Below are 14,705 nucleotides of genomic sequence, written 5' to 3'. Positions count from 1 at the left end.
TTAAGCTGGAAGGGACGTGTCTGACGTTAACCATTAGAATTATGAATGCTGTGTAGTACATGCTGTGACTCTGTAATCACTTAAATACAAGTAACAGAATGTAAGTGAATTTAGAAAAAAATCATTTTGATATATATATATTGTTGCTGCTGTGCACAATTCGCCCCTACAGAGCTACTCATGGAACAAGACCGGTCCACAAAGTCTCAATGATAAAGCAGTTTTTTGAGAGAAAATAATCAATTTTCCTTCTAGCCGGAGCTCCAGAGTTCTTCTAATTCTTCTCCTATAGTGTTAGATATCCATTCAATGAAATCCAGCATTAGCAATGACAGATCCTTCTGATGAAACTATGCCTTTTAAGGGACTATGTCTGTCTGTTTTTACATCCGTTAACTACCAGCCCTCTCAGACAGGGGATGAGATATCATTTTTTGAATTCTCTCTTCTAAGTTATATCTCTGAAGACATTTAGCTGAAAGGTCACCTTTCTCTCTGCAGAGCAGTGTCCCATGGGAGTGGCCAGTGAAGTGGTTTCCTCCCACCCTCAGAAAACCGTTCTGTCATGTGTCTATTTCAAATTTTAAAAAAATACCCATATCCCTCCTATTTGAAATAGATGTGGATGGAGTGCAGGCACAGCTCTGCAGAAAGAAAGTAAAACATTTTCTTTTAATTGAATTAAAAGGCCTGTTTTATTTAAAAAAAAAAACTATTCTCTATGGGGACATGAGGAATCCAGAAAAAGGGATTTTGATATCAAGTTCCCTTTAACAAGGACCATAAGTAGGGAGATCGCATGGTATGGTACTTGCTCATCCATGCATAAGTATTGTATATAAAGTATAATTTCATCCTTTCCTTGGCTTGCATGACTGATCCAGTCGCCCATATTGACACATGAATTCTTTATCATTTGTTTTGTATTACCAGCTACAATATACGCACCAAGAAGGAAAGGGCAGCTCTCTGCAGACATTTGTATGGAAACAATCGGTGAGGAGATTTCTGAACTACGGCAGATGAAAAAGGGAGTTTTCCAACGAGTTGTTGCCATATTTATCCATTACTGTGATGTTAATGGAGAACCTGTGGAAGATGACTACATCTAGAAGTAGTAGATGGCCATCATCACTGCAGGTTTACTACCTCTAGCTGCGGAGGCTGGAGATGTGACAAGTAAAAGGTTGATCCAGTGGGAATCGTTAACATTTCCCGTTGCATCCTTTTCCAGCAAGCTACACTCATCGGTAGCAGTGAGTCATGTACCTGGAGGCCAGCTTGGTGAACAGTACACATGGGGAGCTCAACACTCTTTATCCCCAACTTTTTCCACCGACATCAAGTCTTCCGGTGAGCTTGGATATAAAGTTTAGTGCTGTTTTACACATAGGACTAGAGGGCTCACACAGAAGTTTGATTATCTAGACCCCAGTCTCCATTTAGATAATCTCTTCATCGTCCTAGAACCAGAATAATTTATTTTCATAGTCCTGTGTTATAGGATATTGATATCCTTATGACCGTAGCCCAGCCACCCTTAACTACAACAACAGAGCTTTTTTTTTTTTAGTAATACTTTTTAGTACCAGTTAAATTGGGAGAGATTCCCAGGAGGACAGTGATGGACTTCAGAATAGGTTAGATTCAAGAAAGTTGATTGCAATCGCCTGTCGCTGTGGCCTGACTTAAATGGAAATTCGGTGATGATGACCGCTTTAAGAAATACAGGAAGAAATGAATGAGTTGCTACACAAAATGGATGATGCTAGAAGTCTTGGTTACCCATACAAGGCAATTACAGGAGCCGCGGAGGGTTGTGCGCATTGCGCTGCATAGTACTTCAGCTGTCTTTTGTTTGTATGAATCTAAATCATTATGATTTGTTGCACTGAGTTGAAGCTGCCGTATCCTAGAAAGTAAGACATTTCAAAGGAGCAGCTTGTAGTTAATGTACAAGTTTTTGTAATTTTTTTTTTTTTTTGTATTTTTTTTTTTTTTTCTAATTATACAAAGCAAATTGTAAAATGTGTGATGCTTTGACTTTTTAACTCTACATCTGCACCCTCACAGGTATGGTAAAACAGTGTCAAGTAAAAAATAGAAATGAACTGTCACGTGTCAGTGTGTGTCATGATTTGTAGATCCTACAATAATTCTGGGTAGAGCACATCAGGTGTTCCCGTCCATAGAGGTCTTCTGATATTAGGTCTGGTCATTTTGTGCATGATGTGCTATTCAAACATATGGCTTAACCCCTTCCTGACATTTGACGTACTATTACTGCATGGCGGGAGGTGCGTTCCTGCAAAATGCAGTAATAGTACGTCATGCTTCTGGCGCCGGCTCCAGAACGGAGCCTGCGCCAGAAGCTGCGGGTGTCGGTTATAGCCGAAACCCGCGATCAGAGATTTCTCTGATCGCGGGTGTTAACCCCTAACACGCCGTGTCAGGGGCATTTTGACTGTAATTGGACATACCCTTCCACCGACCCCCATTTTCATAAAATCCCTAAACAAAAATGTTCCAAAAAGTGATCAAAAAAAGTTATGTGCACCAAAATAGTACCACTGAAAAGGACAACTCAACATGTAAAAAATAAGCCCCATAAATCAGCTTTGTCAACCCAAAAATATTTTAGTTACATCTCCGAAAACGATGACGATGCAAAAACAAATGGGTTTTTCTTTCTATTCGTTTTTTCCTGTAAAATATATAAAAAACTATATAAATGAGGTATCACCGTAGTCGTAGTGATCTATAGAATAAAAATATTATAGTATGTTTAGTGTATGGTGTACGACCCCCAAAATATACAAAAAAAAAGAAACCTAAAATTGACAATTTTGTTTTCCTCCATACATTAAAGAGTTAATAAAATCTCATCAAAAAGCTACAGACCCACTAAAATGAAGTATTTGTAAAGTGCATCTCATGTCTCTAAAAATAAGCCCTTATATGTCCAAATTGCCAAAAAAATAAAGATTGTATAGCCAATATAAAGTGACAATGCATAATCTGCTCTGAATGGCGCAGCTCCCCCCTCGATGCCCTGGTTACCACCACATATGGGGGATTGTTATACACGGGAGATTTTGGGTATCAAATTTTGTGGAGCGTTTTGGTATTTTATCCACTGAGAATTTGTACATTTTATGAAAAACACATTCATTTAGCCCAAAAAAATGTAATTTCAAAATTGCATCCGCTTTTGTTTTAACCCCTGTAAACCAATTAAAGGGTTAACAAACTTCATAAAAGTTGTTTTACGTACGTTGAGGGGTGTAGTTTCTATAATGGAGTATTTTATGGGGTTTTACTTTTATTTAGGCCTCTCAAAGTGACTTCAAACCTGAGCAGGTCCCTCACTAGCAGTATTTAGCTTTTTTTAATGAAAATATGAAAAATCGCACCTAACGTTCAAAAATCCTACAAAAATAAGAGTATGCCTCAGTGTTTTTTTTATGCATAAAGTAGACATTCGGTGAATGTTAGTTATTACGTTTTTTTGGGGTTATGACTATGTGTGGTAAAAGTAGAACATTTTGAAAATTGCGAATTTTTCCAAATTTTCACCAAATATCTGATTTTCTCATAAATAAATGCACAACATACTACCAAAATTTTTTAACTAACATGAAGTACAATGTGTCACGAGAAAACAATTTCAAAATCACATGGATATGTTAAAGCGTTCCGAAGTTATGACCACTTATAGTGACACAGGGCAGATTTGAAAAAATGGGCCGTGTCAGGGAGGTGAAAAGTGGCTTCAGCGTTAAGGGGTTAAAGTGTAACCTGTCACCAGGAGACCCATTTTTAGCACTCCCCCAGTCCCCACAGAGCATAGTACATACACTGCCAAAGTATTTTTGTATTAAAAATTGGTTTTACAGAAAAAAAAGATGTTATATTGTACCTTTCATTAGCATCTGCTGTGTGACTAGGCAGTTGCCCACTGGGAGGGTCTGGAAAGGAGCAGTCTTCCCCCCCCCCCCACCCTTGGGAAACAGCTTCTCCATGTGACCTTTTCAAATATATGAATAACTCCTCACACTCGGGATTGGCTGTAGTGGAGCAGGGGGCGTTGCTAAGCCCAGTGAGGGGAGGTATTCATATATTTGAAAAGGACACATGGAGAAGCTGTTTCCCAAGGGTGGGGGGGGGAACTGCTCCTTTCCAGCCCCTCCCAGTGGGCAACTGCCTAGTCACACAGCAGATGTTAATGAAAGGTTTTACCGAAAAAATTTTATATTGTACCTATTTTTTTTATATACAAAAACTCTTTGGCAGTGTATGTGCTATTCTCTGTGGGGACTGGGGGAGTGCTAAAAATGGGTCTCCTCGTGACAGGTCCCCTTTAAGCCTTATATAATAATGCCACCATTTGTCTACTATGAATTCAATATGGATAGACTGTATGGTAGGTTCTTAAACTGGAACATGCCCGGTAGTTTGCATCTACATAATTGCCTCCAATGTCCCAATTATCTGTCCTCCAAGCTTATTCTCGGACATGTTCTACCCTCTGGGGCAACTAACTGATCAATTTTTTTCGCCGTGCATTAGACACATTACAATTTAACTTTTTCATGCATTTTACGTCAGAAAACACGGCAAGTAAAAATGTCTTCACGCTAAGTATAATTATCATGTAGAGTATTGCAGTGACTACACCATACTAGTGGAAGGTTGGGGATGAAATATTGCACTTGAACTCTCCCCCAGTTAAGGAGGACGCCCAAACATTATAAAAATTTGTCTGGACAATAATATGATTGCCCTTTATACATCTATATGATTGCTTGTAAGAGGAATACATGCACACATGGGTGCTGCCATTTCTCCTTTTCCACTAATCCAAACAAATGCCTCATTCCATAAGGGAGTCAAAGAATTAGAGCGGGATCAAGTGCAATGCATTATGTAAAATATACAAGTGTTTGGGATAGAATTGTCATGTTAGTAAAGTTCATTTAACCACCATCAATAGATGCAAAGCTCTGCTCTCTTATTTGAAGTGGTGCTGGAAAAATAAAGCATTAATTGGCAGCCTTTCAATAATAGGAGTATTTGTGGTAATAAGGCACAGAAGCAGAATAAATGGATAAAATCTTGATTATAAATGACTTTTCTACTAGTGTAGTTTGGGCCTGTTGGTGTTTATGCCACTTTGCATTCTAAAGATGTTGATACAGAATTTTATATCCTTTCGGTGAGGCTTCTCGGATTTTGGACAGTGGACACTTGCTATGTACAAACCTCGGCCAAAAGTTCAGATCGTCTGGCATCACATTTAAAGCTCACACACCGAAGAAGCTCAAATTTTCTAAGTTGTTGGAACTTCCGGAATCAGAAAAATAAAACGGTAGCCCAGACACAGGCTAGGATGAACACGATCATTGGGAAGTGAATAAATACTTAGATTGATTTGTATGAAGCACATGTTAGATCCAGGATTTTTTTTTCGGGCTTCTATATTTAGAGCTTGGAAAAAAATATTTCCCTGCCACGGGCCAATTAACTTATGTATGTATGTGTATATATATATATATATATATATATATATATATATATATATATATATATATATATATATATATATATATTAGACGTTTTATTATATGCTTCTCATGGATAAACTCTGGGGAATTATAGGTTAATGGATCTTCATCTTTATTTGATCTAAGTATGGGCACAATGGATAAACCTAATCTTACAAATTGTGAACATTTCCAAGATCCACATTTGTGATTTATATTGGGTGCACTTGCACAAAGAAAATGTAAACTTTTGGGTATTGGTACATCTTCTTTTGAACAAGTTTGATTGGTATCCACTAGTCCACAGGATTACAATGTGATCTCTGCTAGTTGATGGGGCGACCAGTCGAGCTGCGTTCTGATGCTCCTAACAGTACAATGTGGGAGTGCTGAGCACACCACTGGGTATCTCTGACACTCCCTTTCACTGTATACGAGAGCACTGTGCTCATCCATGTATGACATTACCTTCGTATTGAATGTTGTGGCAGGGCACATGGCCGTACAAAATGATCCCTCATCCTAGCTTACATTGTAGCATTTATTACTAGTACATCATAGATGAACAGAGTCTTACATGAACAGAGAAAACATGTTGTATATCCCTAGAATAGCAGCAAAAATATACAGTAATATATGAATGAGAATCAACTTGTCACTAGGTGGAGCTGCTGCACAATAGACTTTTTATTTCTCGTTTGACTTGATATTTTCCTGGCATTGAGTCATGACCTTTTATAATACAGTGTAAAATAATTGGGGTAATTGCAATTGATGTGTTCTTTTAACACGAACACAGATGTGCATCCAAGTTTTCTGGAACATCAGAAGATAGAACATTCTAGCATCTGGTTTAATTTAGTAGCTGAGGCAGACATATTCGGAGGTAACATATAGAAAATATACCATAGAGCTTTATTGTAATACATATTGAATGCTTTACCAGCTCAGACTACAGTGTTAATGGATTTTCTCTAGAATACTGTGTTACGTTCTACCAACTAGAGGTGCTTCACCATGTGCTGCTAGGGTCATTTAATTTTTATGTTTATGGTCTTTCATTTCCTTTTCATATATGTTTTCTAGTAACAGAAGATTTGATCTTTTCCTCTCAAGCTGGATGCAAAAAACACTGGGACACACTTACCAAGGGTCGCGCATTTCATTTTTGTCGGCCTGTGCTCGTTGTTCATGGCTGAAGTGGCTTGCATGGGTATTTAAGAAGTGCCTGCGCCATGCGTGTGACACAAATTAGTGGGCGTTCCATCAGACAGTCCGACTAATTCGGACCGAGCACCGTATTTAACGTTTAAATTGTGTTGTATACCCTATAAGGCTCACCACAAAAAAGATGGTGAACTCTGTCGGACCAGTGAGAGAAGCGACACATTCATGATTCTTAGTGAATCGCTGAACGCAGCATTATACATGGACAATGCACTCATGTTCTGTGTCTCATGTTCTGTGTCTCATGTTCTGTGTCTCATGTTCTGTGTCTCATGTTCTGTGTCTCATGTTTTGTGTCTCATGTTCTGTGTCTGCCAGGAACTTTAAAAAATTGCATATGATCCCTTCTACAATTAGTAAAAATGCAAGCAGCCATTGTATCATACGACTATAAAGAGATTGGGCAGGATTAAGAGTTTACCAGGGTAAATACAATACCCTAATCGGGTCTACCAGTCTGTACTTACCTGGGTCATGGGACCTGCCAGCAGCCACTGTGAGACTTCCTGTGATGTCTTGTGGACTTCCAGCAGGTCAGGAGGCAAAAAAATTCTAAATGCAGTGAACCTGATGAAAAAATACTTTTATGCCTTTCACTCTGCACTCTAAATGACAACTCCCTTTTTAATTCTTTGGGTTAGTGCAATTACGGGGATACCAAACTTAATATACGGTAGTTTGTTTATTTATTGTATAAGGTTTTATTTTTTTTTATTTAGCACTCTTTATTGAAGCAAAGTATGACATACAGCACTTATCAGGTGATAAACATAATATACATAACATAAAATTGGGGAGGGGGAAAAAAATCTGAACGGAAGTAACAGTCACGACATAAGGTATCAAAACGTATGTTGATACAAAAGTGGTTCATCTCAGTGGACCTATATGGTTATCGTAAAACAAGAGTATATAGTAACATAGCGTGAATAATAAACAAAAAAAAAGACAACAAAAGAGGGTATGTGTTCAGGAGACCATTCTATATTCAGGGGATCACCCAGTATTTAAAATAGGAAGCGCCGGTTGAGTGGAGTTCAGCAGTTAGCTCCTCCATTTTCCTAATGTGTTCTATTGCCGTAAAACTAAATGGGTTGATCAATCCTACCATATTTACTACAAAACAAACATGGTTAATTCTTTACTATGTGCCATGAAAAATACACTGCAGCTGCCTCTATTCACATTGAAGATCCTAAATAAATACAGATTCTTCCTTCTATACAGGGTCCCTCATAGTAGGGCACCAAACACTCGGCTGCCTGATCCCTTGTGCAGCCTCATAAAAACCATGCTGTAATTACACATTGGACTATCCAGAACCAGTTAAAGACTCTTAAGGACTAGTAATGGGGTTAATATTATGTTAGAAATGAATAACACTGGCATGAAAAGAACTTGTGAAGTTTAGTTGATCATATTTGCTTTGGCAGTAGCTGCCTGACACTACTTGCTACAGTACAGTTTTTATCAGGAAGCTTCTGCCAAAGCAAATACAACAATGGGGTACCATAAAAGAGACATGGATGCACATGACACCAACATAGTACTAACACTTTACAAATCACTCATCGGAGTACACGTGAAATGTTGTGTACATTCTGTCGCAACGCTGCACAGAAGACATAATACAGCTGGGGTCTGTTAATTTGTGAAAATGGGCAAAATGGGCCTGGATTTTTTTCCTTGAGTACAATATGACAAGTTACAAAATAACTGGAGATGGGTTGCTAATTCAGACAGATGCGTCAGATGTAGTGATGGGGGCTGTCCTGTCTCAGGAGGTGAATGAAGAGGAACACAACCCATTACCTACCTGAGCAGGAAACTCACGCCAGCAGAGAAAAACGAAATTATCATAGAAAAGGAATGTTTGGCTTATCGCTAGACATTCCCTAAGGTGGGAGTCCCTAAGGTACTACTCGCTGGGCCAACCGTTCCGTCTGATAACTGACCACTATCACCTCACTTGGAGTAGAACTAAGGAAAAAAATGCGAAGGTCACTAGGTGGTTCTTGTCCCTCCAAAATTTCAGTTTCGTAGTGGAGCATAGAGCCAGGAAACTGCAAGGCAATGTGGATGCCCTGGTGGGTCTGAACTGTAAGGGGAAGGGGGGAGGAGGTGTGGTAGATGAGAAAGTGAGATGTATTGTTTGGGATAACCAGTATCTTTCATACAGGCAGATGAAGGGTGTATGGTAAAGATTATGGATTTGTCTGCAGTGAAGGTTAATGCAGACATGTGGTAAGCAGGAGTAGTCTGTTAGTCTACATTGGCCTAGCTAGCGTAGTAACTTTTGTAAAGTCCGTACTGGTCCTCCTTATTAAAAAAAAAAAAAAAGGCTAATGTCCGAAAGAAACAGTACTGGCACTACTCCTAATCGCATTTACACCACTTTTAGGATAAGTTCTGGTCCCACCATGGTATATACAGAGAGTATCAGTTGCAGTCATTCGTACCCTAGTGGGTGCTCAGCCCAGATATAGCCCAGGCAGCGATAAAGCAGTCGGAAAGAAGATGCAACACTCACCAAAGTGGTACTTCAAGCTTTAATGGGTGCAAGAGCAGATACAGGACGCCGTATGTCGGTGAGTGCCGCATCTTCTTTCCGCCTGCAGTTCAAAAAAGCAGTAGTTTACAAAGCCTAACTTATTCTAGAATAAGTATCCAAGAGACTTCTCTCACTTTCATTAGTGAATCGAATTGTGGAGAATAATGATTGATGGAATTTTACCTTAAGATGAGGAAAACTGACCCGTACTACATATATGTTTTTGCCTATTCTCGATCACCTTTTCAGGATTTAAGGCTGAACTGGATCAATGTTTTGGGGTTTGTTTTGTTTTTTTTAAACCTTACAACTAGTGATGAACGGACCATGCTCGGGTCTGTGCTGATTATTGCATGTTCAGGGTTCCAAACCAGAAGATTGGGTTTGATGCACCTCCCACCTCTTGTAACTCTTTAAATATTGCGGGCAAACACTAGGATTGTCGTTGATCCCTGGGGAAATATCAGTTTTGCTTTTAAAGCGTATAATTCAGTGAACCAATTGCGAACGTTACTGGTTGGAATGAGCAACTTGCACCTGGACCAAACTTGAATGGGCCTTCTCATCCCTACTTACAAACTATGAGGGTTATTTATTATTGGTTTTGTCAGGCTCTACAGTATTGACGTAAAAAGTCACAAAAACTTCAATGGGAGAGACTTATAAAAATGTCTGAGAGCAGAACTGTTGCCAATTGCAACGATTCAGAGCTCAGCTTTCGTTTTCCCACAGCTGTTTATAAAATTAAAGCTGATTGGGCAACTAGAACCGTTTTACCTCCGATCAATGTGTTTTCTATGACTTTTCACCGCTAAAAAGTCGCACGAGACTATTTCCGCCACTTTATTAATCTGCCGTAAACATAGAACTGCTGCTAGTGCAACACCATGCACAGCCAGATTATTGATTTGGGACTTTTTTTTTTAAAGTTGCATAGTTGCTTCAGTCCCCTTCTGGTGTATGTGCTGGGACATTATATACATTTTGTGACTTTTTTAAAAAGTAGAGCATAAGAACATTTATTATCCTCTATGTGCACCAGGGCATACTATAACGAGACAAGTGCGTGTCGATCCTTGTGTGCACTGAAGATGCCTGGGTAGGAGGATCAAAGAGGCTAGGGCGTGGGTTAGGCGGGGCGTGTAGCCTCAACTCCGACTACTCCACGCCCCAGTAGCCTCTTCAGAAAATTTGCATATTACCCTAATTAAAGATTAGAAAAGATAGAGGAAAGTAAAGGATTAGCCCTAAAAAGGGCTATGCCTACCTACCACCGCATCTACCTTAATAGGTAGATCTGTAGTAATAGTTTTCTTTTAACCCCTTTATTACTATACATTTAACTAAATAATAACTTAATCCAAACAAAATAGATAAAATGCAACTTTTGTTTAGGATCCCCTCTTAAACTTGCATCTCATTAGCCAAGCCAATGGGACATATTCCCGCAACTGCCTCGGACCAAGGGATTCTATCACATGAAAAGTGAACTTAGAATCTATGGAAGCAGCTGATGGGTGCATTGAAGGACAGTAAACATCGACAGCGGACAGACATGACATTTAAAAGGCAATTTTCTGGCACTTGTCACTTCCTTTGCTGTTGACAGAACAAAAGAATTGCTAGTTTAGTAGATACAGCTTAGCATCATTGTCTTCATCCTACTTTTACCATGTAGCAGGACTGCTGAATGGAAGGCATATAACAGTGATTCTTATCGCTCCTTTGTCTGTACAGTTCAACCTACTTGCATAATTGTACACAGCACTCTATTGCTTTATTATTTCCTCAGATTGGCGAAGTTCCCCATCCAAATCACAAAGTAAACATACAGCTCAAAATGAATACTGTGCTTCTAACCTGTATCACACTATATAGTGTCTGCATCACACATTAATAGAACGGCACCTGAACTACATGCCTGGGATTGTCTGATAAGTTAAAGAATTGTATTAGGCGCAGAAAACCATAAAGAACAAGTATAAACACAATGGGGGATATAGAAAGACAATGGTATCATTATATTTTGCATCACATATATGAGGTATATTTTACTTGTGTGGGATTATTCATCATATTTTGCTAGTGCCTGTTTCATAGCTTCCTAAACACAGGATCTTGAGGGTCACTGAGCTGGACCAAATCCAAATATATAAGCCAGTTTACTGATGAAACAGCGTTTATGAGCAGCGTTTTATTACTCAGTTTTATGACAGTAATTTGCTATTGACAAGTCCTCATCTGTGACAATAGGATGGATATATGCATAGTATCAATGGTCCATTTATATGACAATCACAACATTTCAAGTATAGGTTGTCAGAGAATTCCTATATGGTGACTCATATAGTCACCTCCCTAGGGTATCTCACTGTGCCTAACCTTAAAACCCAAGATCAGTATTGGTTTATGAGGGATTGGCCATGTCAAATTAGCGGCGTGCCACAGGGGTCAGAATTGGGGCCATTTCTTTTTAATATTTTTTTATTAATGACCTTATAGAGGGTTTACACAGTCAAGTTTAAATATTTGCAGATGATACTAAGCTGTGTAAAGTTATTAATACAGAGGCTGATAATATAGCATTACAGAGGGATATGTGGAAGCTGGAGGAATAGGCTGATAAATGGTTGATGAGGTTGGGGCATGGAAACAAAAAAGTATAATTATGTTCTAAACAGTCAATTACTGTCAAACTACAGCTGAAAAGGACTTGGGGGTATTGGTGGATGGTAAACTTAATTTTAGTGACCAGAGCCAGGCAGCTGCTGCTAAAGCAAATAAAAGTATGGGATGTATCAAGAGAGGAATAGATTCTCATAATAAGGACATCGTTTTGCTCTTATACAAATCCCTGGTCAGACCACACATGGAATATTGTGTACAGTTTTGGGCACCAGTGTATAAAAAGGATATAGTAGAACTGGAACGGGTGCAGAGGAGAGCAACTAAGATTATTAGGAGAATGGGGGATACAATGACAGATTTGACAATTTGGGATTATTCCGTTTAGAAAAAAGACGACTGAGTGGAGACCTCATTACCTGAACGGACAGTACAAGGATCTCTCCAAGGATCTTTTTATATATAGGCCTGTGACCAGGACAAGGGGGCATCCTCTACGCCTAGAAGAGAGGCAATTCTACCATCACCATAGACAAAGGTTCTTTACTGTAAGAGCAGTGAGACTATGAAACTCTCTGCCGCAGGAGGTTATGGCGGACTCTATGTACATGAAGAGCAAAATTATAACGGGTTATGGGGAAAAAACATTTGTTTAATTCTTAAAGGTTGGACTTGATGGACTAGCGTCTTTTTCCAGCCTTATGTACTATGATACTATTATTATATAATTGGTTTAGGTCCAGTTGAGAGACCCTCCCACATTTTGGGAAGCTAACAAACAGGGACTAATAATAGTTCAATACATAGTGAATCATTTATTCAGAGGCATGGCTCAGAGTGTCAGTAATAATATCTACTCATTGCACCTGTAATATCCTCCTGTAGATATCTAGCAGATGAAATCAGTTGTAGGGTTTAAACTAGTGATAACATAGCTGTGTATCAGACAGAGGACATACATATATGTTAGGGCTTTGATATATGTAACAATTTCTATAGCTAGAGATTATATCTCCCTACCACCCCTTCAAATATTAATTAATTTCTAGAATCTGCCAGTTTTTGTTCGTTATTGTGGCTTTTTTTAATGGTTTATAAATAAAGGTGAAGTTTTATCTATTTGGTCGGCCTTCCACCTCCCCTCTAGTTATTTTCTGTGCAGCACTTTATTACTATGTGATCTATGCCATTGATCTAAAATATTACAATATATTATGGTCACTATATAATACCATTCGCTAGCTAATTAAGTCTATTGATCCCACTTGTCTGTCATAACAAATTGAAGCTGACACCATTATTAATGCAAACTAACATGTAGTACACCACATGACCTGGAATATGTCAATGAAAGTAAGAATTTAAGAAGGTGCAAAGACAGTGGGGGATGTATCGTTGCAGTTACTATTCTGTTTTCAAAATGTCTCACAATTATCACATCTGCTGATTTTAAAGAGACAGGTTAATTAGCAGTGATGTCAATTAAACAAACAATCAATCACAGCAGCCTATAAATACGAGGCAGGGACAACACCACAGTGTATTATTAAAGTTGTTAAAAAGACAAAGATGCTGAGCACAAAACAAAGGTGTAAGACTGTACTACTTTCCCATTTCTAAGGAGTCATCTTCCCTAGTCATCTAGTCCTTCAGAACTGGCGAAGGAAGATTGGATTGAACCTGATCAGAAGCTTAATCTGGGCTCTAGTTAAAGGTCAGACCTTCTCCAAAACTGTCCCTAAAGTGGACCTCCCAGTAATTAAGCGCGTTGGCAAACTAGTCTTTCCTTTTGAAGACACCTCTTTTCTTAAATACCATTTGGATTGCAAGACAGACTCACTCCTAAATGTCATCTGTAGCGCCATGCCAAACTGCCTTGGCATCGATTCCGAAGACCAGCGCTCTGCACATTTGACTGAACCTGTTATTTAAAGACTTGGAAAAGGGTCCTCCAGATTCCACCAGATTCTGGCCTCCCTATTTAATCAGCAACTGAACTTTGCCTCCATGGTTCTGGCCCTGTCAAATGCTTCCAGAAGAGCGCTCTGCTTGAAGTTATGGGATGGAAATGAGCGGTCAAAAAATAACTTCTGTGCCCTGCTGTTTCAACCATAATCTCCGAATGGACCCCAGTTGATGGGTGTCCTGGAATTCTTGGGTGGAGAAATGGGTGGCAAGTTCCCAGATCCTGAGAACAAAGAGTCTTGGACATCCCTTTCATGGAAAAGATCATAGAGGGCGAAAAGAAGTCTTTAGTACTCTCTTGGTGGCCAGCCGACCAACAACAGTTTGAGTTAATGACTCTATATAGAATTCTGTCACTATGGGTTCCATCTCATCAATTCTGCATTTTGTATAAGATGGAGTGGACAAGGGCCTACAAGTTAATAAATTAAAAGTAGAGTTTACCACCACAATTGCTTAACTGCAGGAACATTTTTCCAGTCATCGTTTATTTAGAGCCTTAAAGAATGATTTAATCAATCTCAGTCCAGCAATTCTGTCCCCTGCTCCTTCTTGTGACCTATCTGTGTTTTTATCTGATCTGACTAAACCTCCATTTGAGTCACTACAGGATGCTTTTGTTAAATCGCTGTCATTTAAAGTTTTTATTCTAGTAACAACAATATCCGCCAGGAAAATAAGCAAATTGCTAATTTTTTTCTTTTTTCTGAACTCTCAAAATAGGCAGCAAGAGAATCTTCACTCTCTAACTATCAGGGGAGCAGTACTCACAAGGACAGAGCCATTCAGAAAAT

The 14,705-nt window shown here is 39.0% G+C and overlaps 1 protein-coding gene across 2 annotated transcripts in view; it reads left to right on the top strand.

Moving 5' to 3' along the window:
* FBXO38 (F-box protein 38) overlaps window positions 1-2,111 on the top strand; it is a 33,856-nt gene extending 31,745 nt beyond the window's left edge. For both annotated transcript variants that reach the window (XM_072146218.1, XM_072146219.1), the window contains exon 22: window positions 934-2,111. In XM_072146218.1, the coding sequence (XP_072002319.1) occupies window positions 934-1,112 (179 nt within the window). In that variant the 3' untranslated portion in view covers window positions 1,113-2,111. The remainder of the gene's footprint in view (window positions 1-933) is intronic.
* The last annotated feature ends 12,594 nt before the right edge of the window (window positions 2,112-14,705 follow it).

The sequence above is a fragment of the Engystomops pustulosus genome, chromosome 4, assembly GCF_040894005.1.
Source record: "Engystomops pustulosus chromosome 4, aEngPut4.maternal, whole genome shotgun sequence".
NCBI lineage: Eukaryota > Metazoa > Chordata > Amphibia > Anura > Leptodactylidae > Engystomops > Engystomops pustulosus.
This window is presented reverse-complemented; position numbering and strand designations above follow the sequence as displayed.